This window comes from Sander lucioperca, chromosome 21 (genome assembly GCF_008315115.2).
Source record: "Sander lucioperca isolate FBNREF2018 chromosome 21, SLUC_FBN_1.2, whole genome shotgun sequence".
In the NCBI taxonomy this organism is placed as follows: Eukaryota; Metazoa; Chordata; class Actinopteri; order Perciformes; family Percidae; genus Sander; species Sander lucioperca.
The window spans coordinates 10723322-10739623 of NC_050193.1; the positions used below are offsets into that span (position 1 = coordinate 10723322).

General features: G+C 40.1%; 3 protein-coding genes across 4 annotated transcripts; 2 read left to right on the top strand and 1 right to left on the bottom strand.

Annotated features, from left to right (window-relative positions):
• Positions 1-584: 584 nt before the first annotated feature.
• On the top strand, positions 585-3436 carry cbx8a (chromobox homolog 8a (Pc class homolog, Drosophila)). 2 transcript variants are annotated; one of them, XM_031312475.2, is made up of 5 exons: positions 586-863; positions 995-1038; positions 1449-1514; positions 1921-1987; positions 2439-3436. In XM_031312475.2, exons 1-5 carry the CDS (start codon positions 795-797, stop codon positions 3276-3278), a joined length of 1086 nt encoding a protein of 361 aa, XP_031168335.1. In that variant the 5' UTR covers positions 586-794; the 3' UTR covers positions 3279-3436. The 2 variants fall into 2 exon arrangements, with proteins under 2 accessions (XP_031168336.1, XP_031168335.1); XM_031312476.2 differs by lacking the exon at positions 1449-1514 and having other exon boundaries at positions 585-863.
• A 2557-nt stretch (positions 3437-5993) lies between these two features.
• Positions 5994-12141, top strand: LOC116059750 (meteorin-like protein). Its single transcript, XM_031313009.2, has 4 exons — positions 5994-6235; positions 6735-7141; positions 10151-10210; positions 11199-12141. Exons 1-4 carry the CDS (start codon positions 6150-6152, stop codon positions 11534-11536), a joined length of 891 nt encoding a protein of 296 aa, XP_031168869.1. The 5' UTR covers positions 5994-6149; the 3' UTR covers positions 11537-12141.
• Positions 12142-14776: 2635 nt separating this feature from the next.
• Positions 14777-16302, bottom strand: aqp8b (aquaporin 8b). The gene is made up of 5 exons (XM_031312826.1): positions 16043-16302; positions 15724-15850; positions 15410-15624; positions 14923-15057; positions 14777-14819 (listed from the first exon to the last, which is right to left on the bottom strand). Exons 1-5 carry the CDS (start codon positions 16300-16302, stop codon positions 14777-14779), a joined length of 780 nt encoding a protein of 259 aa, XP_031168686.1.

The following is a 16302-nucleotide window of genomic DNA, read 5'->3' on the forward strand; positions in this document are numbered from 1 at the left end:
TTACGCATCGTGTGGCATTAAATTGTGATTTGTGGGCTAATTTCTGTTGCTATTTAGCACCTGAAAAAAGCTGAAATTGTAAACGAAACTGTTGTGTGTAGATTGTATTAAACACATTATTTTAAATAAGCAATCATTAACTTATCCAAATCAAAGTGTGTCTGGTGGTTACTGTAAAGTTTTTACCATATATGGGACATATCTGACCGTTTATGTTCCCTTTTGGTACAATTTTATGTAGGCATTTATATCAATGAGGACGTTGATTTGAATGTTATTATTGAATTATTCCTGCTTTTACATGTAGGCTATTGACTAATATTTACAAATATGTTTTGTAAATGTGTTGTACACGTGTGAGGAGGAAACATTTTATTAAACCGGGCAATTTCCTCTCTCATTGATTTAATTTCAAATATATATATATATTTTTTAATACAAGTGAAATTAAAATATTTTTTTCTTCTTCATGTACCCCCTCGGGGATCTCAGGGGGGTCCGTGGACCGCTCTGACTTTGATTGTCCCACTGTGCCAGACATTCCTGTACAGCAGCCAGAGCAGCGGGACTCCGCCCCTTCACTCAGAAACCCGGAGCACGTAGCAACAACCGAGCCAATGTGCTCCACCACGATCCGTCCTACCGACTGCGGTGCCTGGCAACAGAAAAAGACGTGATGACGTCCTCTCCAGATTGCGTATTATGGGATGTGCGGAATTAAACAACCCGAAGAGGACACGGGGAAGCCAAAAAATAATAAAAGAGACAGAAATAAGCGAGGTGCATGGTGAATCATGGAGCTCTCGGCTGTTGGTGAGAGCGTCTTCGCAGCCGAGTCTATCATTAAACGGCGGATCAGACGGGTATTCGCTTCTTCTTCTTCTTTTTTTTACCCACAGGCTGTGTCTCCACACCTATTACGCAACCATTTGTTTGTGCGGAGCCTACAGGCAATCCTCTGATAACCTGAATCTATTACGGATCTGTTTTGCAGGGTCGCTGGGAATATCTCGTGAAATGGAAGGGCTGGTCTCAGAAGTGAGTATTGTAACCGAGGCTGCGAAGGACAGCGCTACATCCTGGCCGCTCGTACAACTGCACCACCTCAGACTCTGTCGTAATTCAGCTTGTGGATGTTTTTTTTTTTTTAATCATTTTATCTGCATGCTCTGTGTGCAGTAGGTCAGTGTCAGGTCACTGTATGCCTGGTGGCTATTGTGCACAAGTCATGAGGTTGTAAATGTCTGAGCTTCAGCCCGCTGGGATGCATTAAAGTCCACACTAGCTTTAGCAATGGCTGGGTTCACCATGCGTCACTGTCCGCTAGTCTGGAATTGCAGCGCGATCGCTTTGATTAAAGTATTACACCGCGCGCGTGTGTGTGTGTGTTTGTGTTGATAGGTGATTCGCGGTAACAAACACCTCTCCTCCTTGTTGTTGGGACACAGGTACAGCACTTGGGAGCCGGAGGAAAACATTCTGGATGCACGTCTCTTCGCTGCCTTCGAGGAGAGGTGAGGGTTTGACAGCGCAGCAGTAGGCCTCTCTCAGAAACAAGACGGCACCGCGTTTTCTGTACCACAAACATGCTCAATCAAATAAGACATTTAGTCTACCTTTGAATCTTTAAATATGTTTTGAAAGGAAGTGATTCCGGGATGATTCTGTTTGCAGTTCAGATAGTTGCAAATGTGCGATCCGATTTTCTTATCACAAACAGCGTATTTGCTTTATTCTGATTTATTTTTATTTAACTTATTTCTAATAAAAAAAACTGTCTTAAAAACTGGGAACACCTCACTACATTGGCAGAGTTTTACCCTCACTTGGAAAATTAGATTTTTCCGTTTCAAAAATAGACTAAATTAAATATATTTGTTAATTGTTGTGATGAATATTTTAATGATTTTTATTCATTAGGGAGCGCGAAAGGGAGCTGTTCGGGCCGAAAAAGAGAGGTCCCAAACCTGAGACATTTCTCTTAAAGGTGGGTGCATCTTTTGATGCGCATTTCATGGTTTTCATTTCATCTTCTCACCTTTCTGAGGCGATACAGATGATGAGTAATTTCCATCATATGACAACTACATCCATATTCATTCTGAAACTGTTGGACTGTGATTCACAAACTGGTGGAATGACAATTGCAACCCAAAAGATAAGCCTTCATTTAGTTACCCACTCTGTGCTTTTCATGAGGTTAAGTTGAATAGCCTACAGTGCTTAAACATCCTGTGTATATGGCTATTATATAGTTTTATGAAGCTGACATGCATTCCTTAAAAAGCGAAGCAGTTTTAGGACGAGGCCGTGGACACTCAGTGTAACCAAACAGATCTGCAGCTGCTTCACTTAAACCTTTTACATTTCCTCAGGAGACTTCAAATTTTCATCTCCGGAAAGCCTCCTCTCATACACGTTATTTGCTCTGTCCTCAGGCCAAAGCCAAAGAAAAGGCGTATGAATTTAGAAGAGAGGCTCCCAGGGGGATCCAGGTTTCCTATCCAATCCCGGAGCCTGTCATAACACCGAGGGCCCGGGAGGGTTTACGCACCGTGGTTCCCACAATCTTCCCACCGAGCGCGGTCAACAGAGGGGAAAGTGTCCACGTCCGACCACCAGAGCCAGAGAGGAGGCCCAGACCGACTCCAACAGCTTCTCTGACAGTCCAAGAAGCCGTCCGGTTCCCCAAAAAGAGAGGGCGCAAACCCAAGCTGCAGTTAAATTATGAGAAACATAATGAAGGCAGCTCAGCAGAGCCGGACACCAAACGGAGCAGGTCACTGGAGGAGCCGGTGTCACACGGTTTGTCCAACATGTCCCGACGCTTGTTTCATCACGGAGAGACGTCAGATCACAGCCTCATCCAGCTGACTAGGAGGTTTCAGGAGAAGACCACGATAACACCCAAACACAGCAGCGAGCAGAGACACGCAGGGTTGTCTTACAGCTGCGCATTCAGTCCAGATGTGCTGAAAAGTGATCAGGGGGGAGACAGGACTAAATGTTTGAGCAGGATGTCTATTCCTCGGCCCAGCAGCTCTGCAGAACACCGCAGACATCAGGTGAAAGAGTGCTGTCTGCCCCGGGAACAACCGGCTGTCAGCTCCACACAGTCCGAGTCCATCCATGATCAGTCCACGCGACCAATCTCGTCCTGGACCCCCAGTTACACCAACCTGGACACTGTGACCGTGACAGATGTCACCATGAACTTCTTGACAGTAACCGTGAGAGAGAGCAGAACGGAGAAAGGCTTTTTCAGAGAGAAAAGATGAGTATGCTTCGGATATAGGTCAAAAGAGGCTATAATATGCGTACATAATTGTTTAAGAAGTTAACTAACAAGCCTACTGTAATACTATATTTTTTTCTATACTTCCAAACGTGTGCATACAGATATTTAATATGCTGAAAATAAAAAAAATGAAAGTGACATGGTGAGTTTCTGTTTTTTACACTCAATATTATCTCATGTCATGTCATCTGTTTTTGTCTTGTTTTTTTAGAAACTGTTCAAACATGTCATCATAAACAACCTTATCATAGAGGCTACTTTGTGGAATAATCCCACAACATGAATTTTCTAAAACGCATCCAGCTATTGATTATGACTATTATGATTCAAAGTTACAAAGTTTCATCCTAGCTTCAAAGTGAGTCTGGAAGAAAATAATCCCAATCCCACTCCAATCCCGTCTTTCACCCTGTAAGGCCACATGAGTCTAACAAGGTTGTGAAATGAAGGCTATAATATACAGCCTACTTTTTTCCTTTTCCAAACTAATAATGTTAGTAGGCAGCAGGATCAAGTCACATAATCGAAATACTCAATCTCACTTAGAATTAGTTATATTTGATTGCAGGACAATTAAACGATTGAAGACCTAAATAAATTACCCATGCGGCCCTAACCCCTAATCTAAAAATGATTAGACGGCGGAATAAAGTATTTTTGTAAAGGCTTTACTTCTGTACTACGAATTATTCTAGCACATCCAAGAGATAACGTGTTCTTTTGGATTTATTAAAAATAGGTTGTTTTGCTGTTGTAATTTTGTGTGAGGAGTTTCTGGTCACATATGTTCCTGTGACCCCACCGGTTCACTTCAATCAACGAGGGCCTGATCTTAAATTCAAGAAATCCTGCAATTAATCTGTTTTGATGTTTACTTGAATTTCTCCTTCTTTTTTTTTTAGCAGCAGTTAAAAAGCTATGAATCATATCTCGCGAGAATGAAAATACTGTATATCACATAACTCTGGAGCTTTGGTGGACCTGATTACTAAATACAACGCACAAGCATATTCTTCTTGTTTCATTATCAGCACCATTATCTTCTTACTCATCATCAGCACTGTCTTTTATTGCACGTGGTCAGATTACAGACGGGAAGATTTACAAGGGCAAGTTAGGCCTTAAAGTTTACAGTCTAGCTGTAAGTTGGTTTTAACAGTTTTAATTTTAAAAACACTGTACATAATTTTGAATAGGATTACTTATTGACATCTGTGAGACATTTGATTGCTTTATGCACAACAACATAGAAAATCACAGGAAGTCCCAAACTGTGACCCTGTGTCGAGTTGAGTGAGCGAAGTTTTTTTTAATGCGTTAAACTGTCATTTTTTTAAGGGGCCGTGATTTTCTCCATCATTGACTGTGTTTTCTGACAGCACCCAATTTTCAGCACCTTGGTCCATCAGACCTTTACAGTAGCCTATGTGAAGGATCCAGGCTGCACTGCGCCAATAAGAGGCCACTTCTTTTAGGCACAAAGCCTCCATTCATTTGACTTTGCTTTGTGTCTCTGGGACACATGACCCAATCTGACCATCCGGTAGGCCTACTCCTGTGAGTAAACTCCGTCTGGTTTCTGGCTCGCCAATGATCACTGTCTAAGCTGTTAGGCTATTATCATAATTTCGTGATGTGATTTAATTGAATTTAGTGGCGAAGCGCAGTTTTCTAGAAATGCTTTTTGACGCAAAATAATAAACAATACACTGCAACATTGGCAACTTTGCTGTGTATTATAGCCTAATCTGTTATATTCTGCATTCGTCCGCAAGGTTTTGTGAATATGTGTGTATTTTCAAAGTTGTGACAGGTTCAATATCCAAACTTCAAGGTTTTGGGACACAAGCAGCAAAGGCTTTTTCTGCAGCTGTGACAACATCTGGCCAACATCTCCATATGAGTGTAATTTACTCAACAACATACCCATCAAGAACCTCAACCCTTTGATCTGATGCTGCCTGCGGGCCTAAATATAGCCTATATACAAGCTTTATGCAAACCTAGAGAGAGGCGCTTCTTCGCTCCAAAGTCTTTACTTCCACAAGATGTCGCCACCAGCAAGACCGTGAAACGGTCCCAAACTATTTTCGCACAAAGACCCTGAAAGTTAAAATGAAGTGAAATCACTCATCCATAGTGGATTGATTATTGGTGAAAGCTGGTACTCATCTACAATATTAGCGGCTGTTGAGTTACAGCCTCCTCCTCGTTGTGTGAGGTCATTGTGTGTTGCATCATCCCGCCACTAGATGCAGCTCGAACACAGAAATAAGATTAGCTGCTGGTGTAGCACAGTCAGTAATAAAAACTCGTGATTTGTTTATTTTTGGATAAAGGTCGGTCAAATTAGACTCAATTTGATATTTTTTACTTAATTGTTGTATTTCAGTTTTGCTATTTTCCTGTATAAATGTAGACTATAAAATGCGAAGTATACTGAGCCCTTGAGTAAAAATAAAACAATAAACCGCTGACAGCTTCTTAGAAGTGGATGAATTATTGTGCATGAAGGCGCACTGATGTTAACAGATGGCTGAAGGTTTTCAAACTGAGTGTCTCTTTAGAGAGCAAAGACAAAGACCTGCAGACTCCAGCAGTCTCCCCAACAACTGGATCAGTCCTAATTAGGGAGAGAGAGAAAGAGAGAGAGAGAGAGAGAGAGAGAGAGAGAGAGAGAGAGAGAGAGAGAGAGAGAGAGAGAGAGAGAGAGAGAGAGAGAATCCCGTGAAGCTAGTCACAGTGTGCGTCGCAGCAGAGCGTGTAGTAGCCTACTCTCGATAACTAACAGACTTTCTAGCCATGCACTGCCGTCCACTTCAGTCTGAATTTGTATCTTCATGTGGATGAGATGTTGCCAAATGTGATTATTTTGATGAGCATCCTGGGTCTTCAGTTACAGCACTGTGCGGCTGATCTGTGCAACTGGACTGGAAGGTAAGCAAATTCTCTCAATTCTGCAATATTATTGTATTTTGAAGAGGGAAAAAGAGGGACATAACATATTGAAGGCCAAACTGGCCTTTTGAAAGACAACGCTAATTTGTTAACTTATGCTTTATAGATCTGTTAAAAGCCATTAATAACAAGAACAACTTTTGGCTTACTCGGTGTTGTGAAAACGTCCAGAAAGTATCTGCATACAATCTGAACATTAACTGCAGACTTGATGATAAAAAAACTTGTGTAATTGACTTATTAACATCTAGCCTATAACTGCAGAGTGGATGCTTATTAGATAGTAATAAACATATAAGTATTTATTTATGAAATATTAGCATTTAAAGTTGCATTATTATCAAGAGAGGATAAACTCAATAAGGATAACGCCAATTGGATGTTTTGTTCGTTTTATAGTGGCTTTATAACTGATCTATAAAGCACATTGTTGAATTAGGCCTATGTGAATTTCTCGTTTTTTTTCCCGCTCATCCAGCGGTTTTGCAGCTGGTGTGGACTCCAGGATTGTCCTCCAGGTGCAGTTGCGCTGTACAGAGGGCTCGGTGAGGTGGATATACCCTGGCCAGGCTCTCCGGGTGGTCCTGGAGCCCAATCTGTCCTCCTCCCAGAGCACCACTGTCTGCATCAAACCGTCTCCCTCTTTCCATGGAGCCAGCGTGTTCATTGAACGAGCCGGGGAGCTGGAGCTGCTGGTGACAGAGGACGGGCGGCCCGAGCAGCAGGTGTTCTGTTTCCGGGCAGATGGTCCGCACAGGCCCGCAATCTACCTCCAGTCCAGACCGCAGAGTGATGGACCCTGGAGCAGACGCACGATGGGCTTCAGATATGAGCTGCTGGGCAACAGGACTGCTGCACCCAACGTGGGCCACAGCGGGCTTCAGGGTGAGTAAACCCTCTCTAATTTTGCATTATGATGATCAATCTGAAAAATATGCATTTATACATTTGGACCCTTATAAAAGGTTTTGTAGAATGTGTAACAAATGGCATTATTAATTTAATAAATCATTAACTAAAGCTTCATAGGTCAGTTATAAACCATTTAATGAGGCCAACCCCTGGGTTGCCAGGTTGTAAAAAAGAATTTTTTCACAACCTATTAACCCATAATATGCTCTTATTAGTGGTTTATAACTGTTTTATTAAGCATTAGCACATGCAATTAAGCCATTAGTTACAATTAATAAACCCTTTATAAATGGTACCTATTGTGTGAATGCTGATTCACACAATATGACATACTATACTATGACTTTCTTTTATCATTTTTTTTCTACATACTATATTGACTTTTTTAATCACTTTTTCTACTATTCAGTGTAACGGTGGCTCAGTGGTTAGCAGTGTTGCTACTAGCACCAACAAGTAGGCACTCCACACTTTAACCCTTGGATCGATTTCCAGTCAGGGCTTAGACTTTTTGTGTGGAGTTTGCATGTTCGTCACTTTATTCGACATACTATAGTATGACTTTTTTTCAATATACTATACTATGTTTTATTTCACATTTTTTGACATACTATACTATGACTATTTTTTATCACTTTTGTCGACATACTATAATTGACTTTTTATGACTTTTTTTTTAAACATACTATACAATTACTTTTTAATGACTTATTTCAACATACTATCTACTATGACTATTTTTGACATACTATACCATGACTTTTATATCACGTTTTTTTGACATACTATACTATGACTTTTTTTGACATACTTTAATATGACTTTTTTATCACTTTATTTGACAAACTACAGTATGACTATTTCTCTCAGACTATACTATGACTTTTTATCACTTTTTTCGACGTACTATACTATGACTATTTTTGCCACACTATACTATGATTTTTTTGATATACTATACAATGACTTTTTATGACTTTTTTCAACATACTATACTATGACTTTTTTATCACTCTCTTCATATACTATACAATTATTTTTTTATGACTTTTATCTACATACTATACTATGACTTATTTATTACTTTTTTTCGACATACTATTCAATGACCTTTCATCACTTTTTTTTGACATACTAAACCATGACTATTTTTCTCAGACTATCCTATGATTTTTTATCACTTTTTTCGACTTTTTATAGCTTTTTCTTAATTCATTGTCATGATGGCTCAGTGGTCAGCAATGCTGCGAATTGCACAAGCAAGTAGGCACTGTAGATGTTGACCCTTGGATCGATTCCCAGTCAGGACTTGACCTTTTTGTGTGGAGTTTGCATGTTTTTCCAGACTTTCTTTGGCAAACCATACAATTACTTTTTTTTAATCACTTTTTCGACATACTATACTATGACTTTTTATCACTTTTTTCGACTTACTATACTATGACTTTTTATAACTTTTTCTTTATTCATTGTCATGGTGGCTCAGTGGTCAGCAATGCTGCAAATAGCACCAGCAAGTAGGCACTGTAGATGTTGACCCTTGGATCAATTCCCAGTCAGGACTTGGCATTTTTGTGTGGAGTTTATGTTTTTCCAGACTTTCTTTGACAAACCATACAATGACTTTTTATGACTTTTATCGACATACTATACTATGACTTTTTATAACTTTTTCTGACATACTATACTATTACTTTTTATCACATTTTTTCGACATACTACACTATGATTTTTTTCGACATATTAAACTATGACTTTTTATTATATACTATACTATGACTTTTTGTTACTTTAAAGACTTTTTATTACTTTAATGACTTTTTTCGACATACCATACAATTACTTTGTTTTAGACATATACTATGACTTTTATACCCTTTTTTTCGATAAACTATAACATTACTTTTTACCACTTTTTTTGACATACCTATAATATGACTTTTGGACATGCTATACTATGACTTTTCTTTAAAAAAAAATCTATTCCCCTTTTTTAATAAATTGATGGTATTATTCAACATTTCAATTAAATTCATACTAATTAAAACCATTCCCACTTTTCCAACTTTTCTCACTACTTCACCTTCTTCTTACGCAATTATGCCAGCAATCCAGTTTAGATTTAGCAATTTAGCTTTTCAGCATTCACAAACATTTTCTGCAGGAAATGCATTTTCTAGTTAGAAATTGGCACCAAAAATTCAAATAAAATCTTAAAGCCTTCTATTGCATTAACTGTTGTGGAGTGTGATAGACTGGCCAGTCCTAATTCCTTGGAGAAATAGTGGTTATTTAATTATAGACCCCAATCCTGCTGACTGGAGCATGCAGCTGCTGGTCAGTGTGTGTTTTGTCTGGTTTCCATCGGCGGGACAAAGCAGCGAGGACAGAGCAGACCACAGAGCAGCTGAAGGGCACCAGGCCAAGGGGCATGAATCGAGACCGTAAATACTTTGCAGATTCCAGAAATGCCTTTTTATTGTCTCTTTATTAGCATTTATCCATGTGTGCGGGCCTGTCCCAATGTGGTGATGTCATTTTGTCCATAATAGACAGCTACTGGTTTATCTTTTCTGCATTGCCAGTCTTGCAGAAGTGTTTAACTCCTGCAGTCTCCTGCATTGGCACAGGGTCATTCAATTAGGTGGACACAATAGGAGTCAAACACGGGGTCAGGACTTGTGAGTTTTTTTGATTGAGAGGCGGCGTGGTGGGCAGAGCAGAAACACAGGAGCCGCATTCCTTCATCGAACCCCTGGTTTCTTTAATCTTTGATGTGAGGAGGGAGATGAATGAAGCCGGTATGTGTGTCAGATTTTATGCCGGGGAGTGAAAGGGAGGAGAATTGACACCCAGCTATCAATCATAGTCAGTCATAGAGCTATGCTGAGTTATGCATGGTTTGGGAGAAGGTTGACAGATTTGATGCAGGTTTTCATCATCTTAACTGTCATTTTCTGTTCTGATTTTCTCTACTCACAGCTTCATGCCGACCCTGCAATGACACAGAACTCCTCATGGCTATCTGCAACAGTGACTTTGGTGGGTACATAATATTTCTTATTGTACAAACCCAAGATCTGTTACTTACTGTACTATACAGACACACTGACAGAGCCCCATTAAAGTCATACTAAGATATATTGGAGATATAAACAATGTAAGGTATAGTAGCCAAAGTGTAACCCCCCTCCCCTGAAGAATATGAATGTGATTTGCGTGATATAATGGCGGATGCATGGCATAAAGTATATTGGCATAAATGAGAGTGAAGTCTGAAAAACTGAACATTAAATCTCATTTGTTGAATGTAATTTAACACACTCATTCAATTATTGTACATAGTATAAACATGCATGTACTTACTTGCATGTACCACTTTATGCAACATGTTTATGCAACTTTATACTTCTACTCCTCTACATTTATTTAGGTAGTATCAAAATATTGTACGTTTTACACTCACTAGTTTATCCACAGATTTTATGTAAAAAAAACCTGAGATCACTTTATAAAATATGATTTAGTGTCATACAATATAGCAATACCAATACAATATAAAGTACATCAAATTAGCTCCACAAGTTGCTACAACACTAAAATGTTGCTTACATGTTAATGTTGAATGGACACACACTTTTATACTTTATACACACTTTTAAAAGCTGTTCTTATGGTCTGGTGTGTGCTCAAAAAGCAGCAGCTCAACTGACAGTGCAGAGGAGGTCAAACAGATGTCAGGAGGAGCTGCAGAAAAGGAGAGACCTGTGCTTTAGAGCAGAAGTAATCTGTCCACTGGGCTTCATTTACGTGCCTCAATCTCACAAACCTGCCATGCTCGTTTAAAGATAAGGGATAGTTGAGCAGCTAAGGTGTAAATGGAGAAAAACAAAGACAGAAAAGAAAAAATAACATGTAGGAAACTACTAAGATTTCTACATCCAAAGCACACTGGTTTTTCACAAATGTTTCACTTTATTTCCTCAGTGCATGGAGTGTATAAACATGGTCTTCCTCTTTGTTCTTTCAGTGGTCCGCGGCCTCATCAAGAAAGTCTCCCATGACTCTGAACGTCAGACGTCGCTGGTGGAGGTGTCAGCAGCAAGGGTGTACTGGCAGCGCAGTGGAGTGTTTGAGCAACAAGCAGCTGCCTCTGGGTCACCTCGGTCCGTCCCGTCTTGGCGTGGACACATCCACACACTCCTGCAGTGCCACGTGAAGCCTGGGGATGGAGAGTTTCTCTTCACAGGGTCAGAACACTTTGGGGAAGCTTGGTTAGGGTGTGCCCCACGATACAAAGACTTCCTGTTTGTCTACCAGACTGCCTGGGCAGCACGGCGGAATTCCTGTGACTTCCCTTTAGTCTGAGGAAGTGTGTTGTTTTAGCCCTACTACTGAAGCCGGCCAGTCTTTATCCACAGGCATCCACACCCCTGTACTGGCACTGTGGGATCCCTGTGATGTTGTCATGTGACAGCAAGGTGGCATCCAGCATCAACAGCATGGACGAAGCTATTGAATTGCTGGTAAAATACACATTTGGAGGAGCAGAGCAGAGGCAAACAGCAGGGCCTCCTGCCCTGAGGCCCAGAGAGGACCGGCCTTTGTCTCCCTCCCATCACTGCCCTCAGTCCTGGGAGACCGAGAAGGGGTTGGGTTGCTGCTCTCTCTTTGTGCTTCTCCCTATATCAACCGTTGTTCACTTTGCTGGCTCTGTGTGACAATTGCCCCCTTAACTGAGGTGGGAGGGAAGACTAAAGCACAGCCATTCATAATCGGCAGTTTGTCATAGTGAATAGGCTTTTACATATATGATTGTGAAGTTATTTTTATACTGATTCATCTTAAGTTTCAAATCCTCTTTGTTTTGTCTATTGTACTCTTTGAATTAAATATCTTTGCATCTAATTCAGGATTATTGTGTTTATAATGCAAAATAAATCCTCCACTGTATAAGTAATCATATTTGTTTGCATTTATTCAAAGGATCATTTGCTACATTGTTGATTTCCCCTTAGATCTGTTCACTTACCATACTGGCATTCGATGTGTCAGTAGTAATATTTTACAAATTTAACTCAGAGACTAATTAAGATCTTTTAGTAATTGAGACTTTTGGTAAAAGCTCAGCTTTGACTGGACATGATAAATCAGAAAAGGTCTGCAAGTCTCTGTTTTTTTGTCAGTAAGACTCGATATTTTAATATTTTAATTGTCACATGCTGGCAAGACAAAATTAACATCAAATCAAACATTTCCCCATTTTGATTTAGCAAGTTTAGCATACACTGTTTTAATTAACTATACAAAAGAGAACATTTCTAGAAGGTTTTTATCATCAGATAAAAATATACATGTCATATTGTGTTTGTTTTAGCAGCACAATTAATACAAAATAAAATTTCCAACACAGTAATTTGCAGATTTCTTTTTTACCTTTAACAGAGAATCTGGTTCTCATTCATATAGCTGTGTGTCTGATGAAGTGTTTAAAAGTGAACAGAGCTCATGATCAGTGCATAGAAATCTAAATTTCATGAAGCCCTCCAGCCCCTGGGTAAAGGCTTAAATGAACAAACACCCCCATTTCCCATCATATGCTTTATAATCTCTGTTTTTCTGAGGAGAATGGGATTTAGAGCTGAAGTATCGTACAAGCTTATTTTGACCCTTTTCCTTCTGCATCCCATCTTTTCCCCTGTAATCAGATTCTTATGATAATAGGATAGCCCTACCATAAAATTAAATACCAAAATCTCCTTAGATGGCGAAAAGCTCTGAGCAGACTGAATTGGACTTTTCTATTGAGTCATGTGGCCCCTGCATCACGGCCTGAGAAGACCAATGGACAGATGTGAGGCCCAAAAGCCTGGGGATCCTCCCCCTCGGCCCCTCCCAGAAGAGGGGAACAATTAATTGACTTTTAAAGCAACTGCTTTCTTTGCCTATTCCACACTTCTCCTTGGCTGAGCAGGGCTCACAAATTGGTGTGTTGAACTTTTTATGAGGACTAAATAGCTGCCAATGAAAGTGTAAATGACTGTGTGGTGAATGGGGCCCACACAATGGCTCTTCAGTGACAAGGCCTCCGGCAGACATAATGACCATTGTCACGGCTGCTGTCATCTAGAAACCATCAGGGCTTGTGAATCCAAGAAGCTAGACAAGGGGTGATCCGTTCCTTTTACTCTCACTCCATCCACATTTTGACTTAATATGCTCTTTCATATTTCTCTCTATTGCTCCTTTTTGTATGTATGTCTTGTCTTTCAGTTTCAGTTAGAACTTGATTTTAGACAAGCTTCATATATGTTTAAGATCTCAACCACTAACTAAACATTCAAATGTACTTCTGGGAGTGTTTTTAGGCAATTTATAGCTTTATTACACATCATAAATTAGACAAATGACATTTCTTGCACAAACAGTTTTAGATAAAAGAAATCACTGGCAATATGAAAAAAAAAACGTTTTCTGTGTTTTTACATATTTAAGTATCTTTAAGACAAAACATCTTATTTTAATAAATATTGCCCAAAACTCAAGCTCTCCACAAACGTTATTTTCATCCTGCTGAATCCCAGTTTGAAGTCTCCTCCCTGGGTATTGTCCCAGGGGGGTCACCATGTCAAATTTCCAAGCAAAATATAACCTCTGTGCAGGCTTTTGAGACCACACAATTCTCATCTCTGGGAATTCCAGCAGGCTCTCATGGGGAACCAGCCCAGGAGGGCTCGGCCCAGAGTTGCTGCGTGGTGCACCGGCAGGAGTCCACCCAGACTTTGGTGGTAATTGGTTTATCCCACCGCCTGGCCTGCTTTCCCATGTGGGCCACTGCTGTGGGGAGGCCCAGGGGTACAATATGGAAACAGCATGATACCCTCCAGTGTCGAACAGGCATTCACTGCTCCGGCTATAGAGACCAGGGACAGGGTACCGGAGACACAAAGCTGAAGCAGGGATGTCTTTTGGCTTTGAAAAGGTTGCCATTTGGTCTCCTTTTAATGGTGGGCAGCATTTGTGGTTGAAAATCTGAAGTAATTGAATTTTAGCTCAAGCTTTTTTTAAATGTTCTTCTCAATTGAAAATGTAATAAGTTCGACAGTTTTTCTAAAGTCCACATTGTAATTGTAGTCACTGCACCTGGTTGAAAACTAGATTTTCCTAATGTCCTTGTTGTCCTTAAATAAAACACACAGTCAAGGCACTACAATGACAAAACCAAAATGTAATTATCTGCACTAGAGAGATACGTTTACTAAGCTTACTAATCATCTACAACTGTGTTTAACTTTAACTTTACCCATAGTAGTGTGGCGAAACCACTATCATATTAAATCAACCTGTAAGCTAAGCATAATATTCTGTACAAGCTTTGTTTCATAACCATCAAACTTCAGCACTTGTTATTAGAGAATTAAGAGTCAAGTTACACACTTAACATGGCCAAAAAACAATCATAATGACCTATAATTAAGTGAAAAAGTCCAATTTTATTGCATAGCAAAGAAAGCATAATCATACACAAGCATCTTAGTGGAACAACATAAGGGGATTATATTGTAACTGTAGATGATAAAGCAATCTTGTGATTTATGTCACTTAAGTTCATTTCAGAATGAGTCGAATCTTCCTGTCTCCAAGGAGGAGTCTGCAAATGCAGGAAAACAGTTAGTTTGTCATTTATTCAGTCAGTGATCAATCTTTAATCAAAATACAGTAACGTTAGGATCCTTTAAATGCCCGTACCATACCGAACCAGTGCAGCTGCTATTAGACCTCCTGCGATGGGTCCCACCCAGTAGATCCAGTGATTAACCCAGTAGTTGCTCACTATGGCTGGACCAAAGGCTCTGGTTGGGTTCAGACAGGTGCCAGATACATCTCCACTGATAACACAAACAGGTATGAGCTATTCAGATGAGTTTCCCATTATTTATGTAGAAAACAATCATATTTATGTAGAGTTAATCCACCTTTATTGTATATGTCTGCCCTAGTTCCATCACTGCTGCAGCATTAACATGACACACTAGGGTCCTATGTGATATTTAGCTATAAAAATGCAAATTGGATGTGATATTTGATATTTCACTTCGACAGACCAGTAAAATATCACAAGTGCATCTCTACATGATATTAAGTCATACACATTTACTGCAAATTGTCCCTCATACTCCACTTTATTAGAAATGATCTGTAGATTCACAATTCTTTTTCTCCCCTCTCATTTTTACTCACCCAGCCAAGATGTTGATGATAACAGTGCAGCCCACCATGAATGGCACCAGGGGGCTTCTGATCTTGGCGTTGACGGCCCCCAGCAGCAACACCATGGTGACCAGGCAGGTCATGGTGACCTCTCCAAACACAGCTCCTCCTATGTCACCGTCTGACTGCAGCAGAGCAAACGCAGCCCCGTGGGCTTTGTCGAAGTTTTCTCTCAAGGTCATTGCCTGTTGACATCAATTCAGCCATAACTCAGGTCTATTTTATGTACATAGAAGAGAGGGAAAGACGAATGTTTTAATGACACAAAAATGAGACATGTTCACTTTCACCATAACAGCTCCAAACACCCCTCCGACCAACTGACATGTGAGATGTGGGGCCACCATGATCATCTCCATCCCCCAACACAGATAGATGGCCAGGGTGAATGGAGAGTTGAAATGGGATCCAAATGGGAGTAAATGTCACCAGGAAAAAATTAAAACTTTTAAAAATCCTGTTTCTAAAGAAAAGAAAGTTTTGTATGTCATTAATTATTGTCCATACATTAAACAGGAGAGAATTATATGATGACTAAGAAAACTATAAGACTCTTTATTCATGGCACAATAAACTGCATAAAATATTGAAGGTGATCCTCACCTGATCTCAGCCATGCAGACCACCATGACGGCTACAGCCAGACCGTGCACCAGAGCTGGCAGAAGCCTCACTGCAGACTCCACATTCTCTATGAACGACACACACCCAATAAACACAAAGAAAGTAGTTCCCACCAGCTCGCCCAGACAGGTCTGAAATAACCACTCAAATTTGTTAGGAGGCCTGGCTGGTGGTGGTTTGGACTCTGAAGACATAAGAGACGCCCCGACTTCACCCATCTCCACCTTTTCATCAGCCAT

Bases quoted from the DNA above. Each gene is read 5' to 3' on its own strand.
- cbx8a (XM_031312475.2), top strand. From the start codon at position 795: ATGGAGCTCTCGGCTGTTGGTGAGAGCGTCTTCGCAGCCGAGTCTATC. The intron at 1,515-1,920 runs GTGAGGGTTTGA...TTTATTCATTAG, and splicing joins TTCGCTGCCTTCGAGGAGAG to GGAGCGCGAAAGGGAGCTGT. The intron at 1,988-2,438 runs GTGGGTGCATCT...CTCTGTCCTCAG, and splicing joins CTGAGACATTTCTCTTAAAG to GCCAAAGCCAAAGAAAAGGC.
- aqp8b (XM_031312826.1), bottom strand. From the start codon at position 16,302: ATGGCTGATGAAAAGGTGGAGATGGGTGAAGTCGGGGCGTCTCTTATG. The intron at 15,058-15,409 runs GTGAGTAAAAAT...TTGTGTTATCAG, and splicing joins ATCATCAACATCTTGGCTGG to TGGAGATGTATCTGGCACCT. The intron at 14,820-14,922 runs GTATGGTACGGG...CTGCATTTGCAG, and splicing joins ATAGCAGCTGCACTGGTTCG to ACTCCTCCTTGGAGACAGGA.
- LOC116059750 (XM_031313009.2), top strand. From the start codon at position 6,150: ATGTTGCCAAATGTGATTATTTTGATGAGCATCCTGGGTCTTCAGTTA. The intron at 6,236-6,734 runs GTAAGCAAATTC...CCGCTCATCCAG, and splicing joins CTGTGCAACTGGACTGGAAG to CGGTTTTGCAGCTGGTGTGG. The intron at 10,211-11,198 runs GTGGGTACATAA...TTGTTCTTTCAG, and splicing joins TATCTGCAACAGTGACTTTG to TGGTCCGCGGCCTCATCAAG.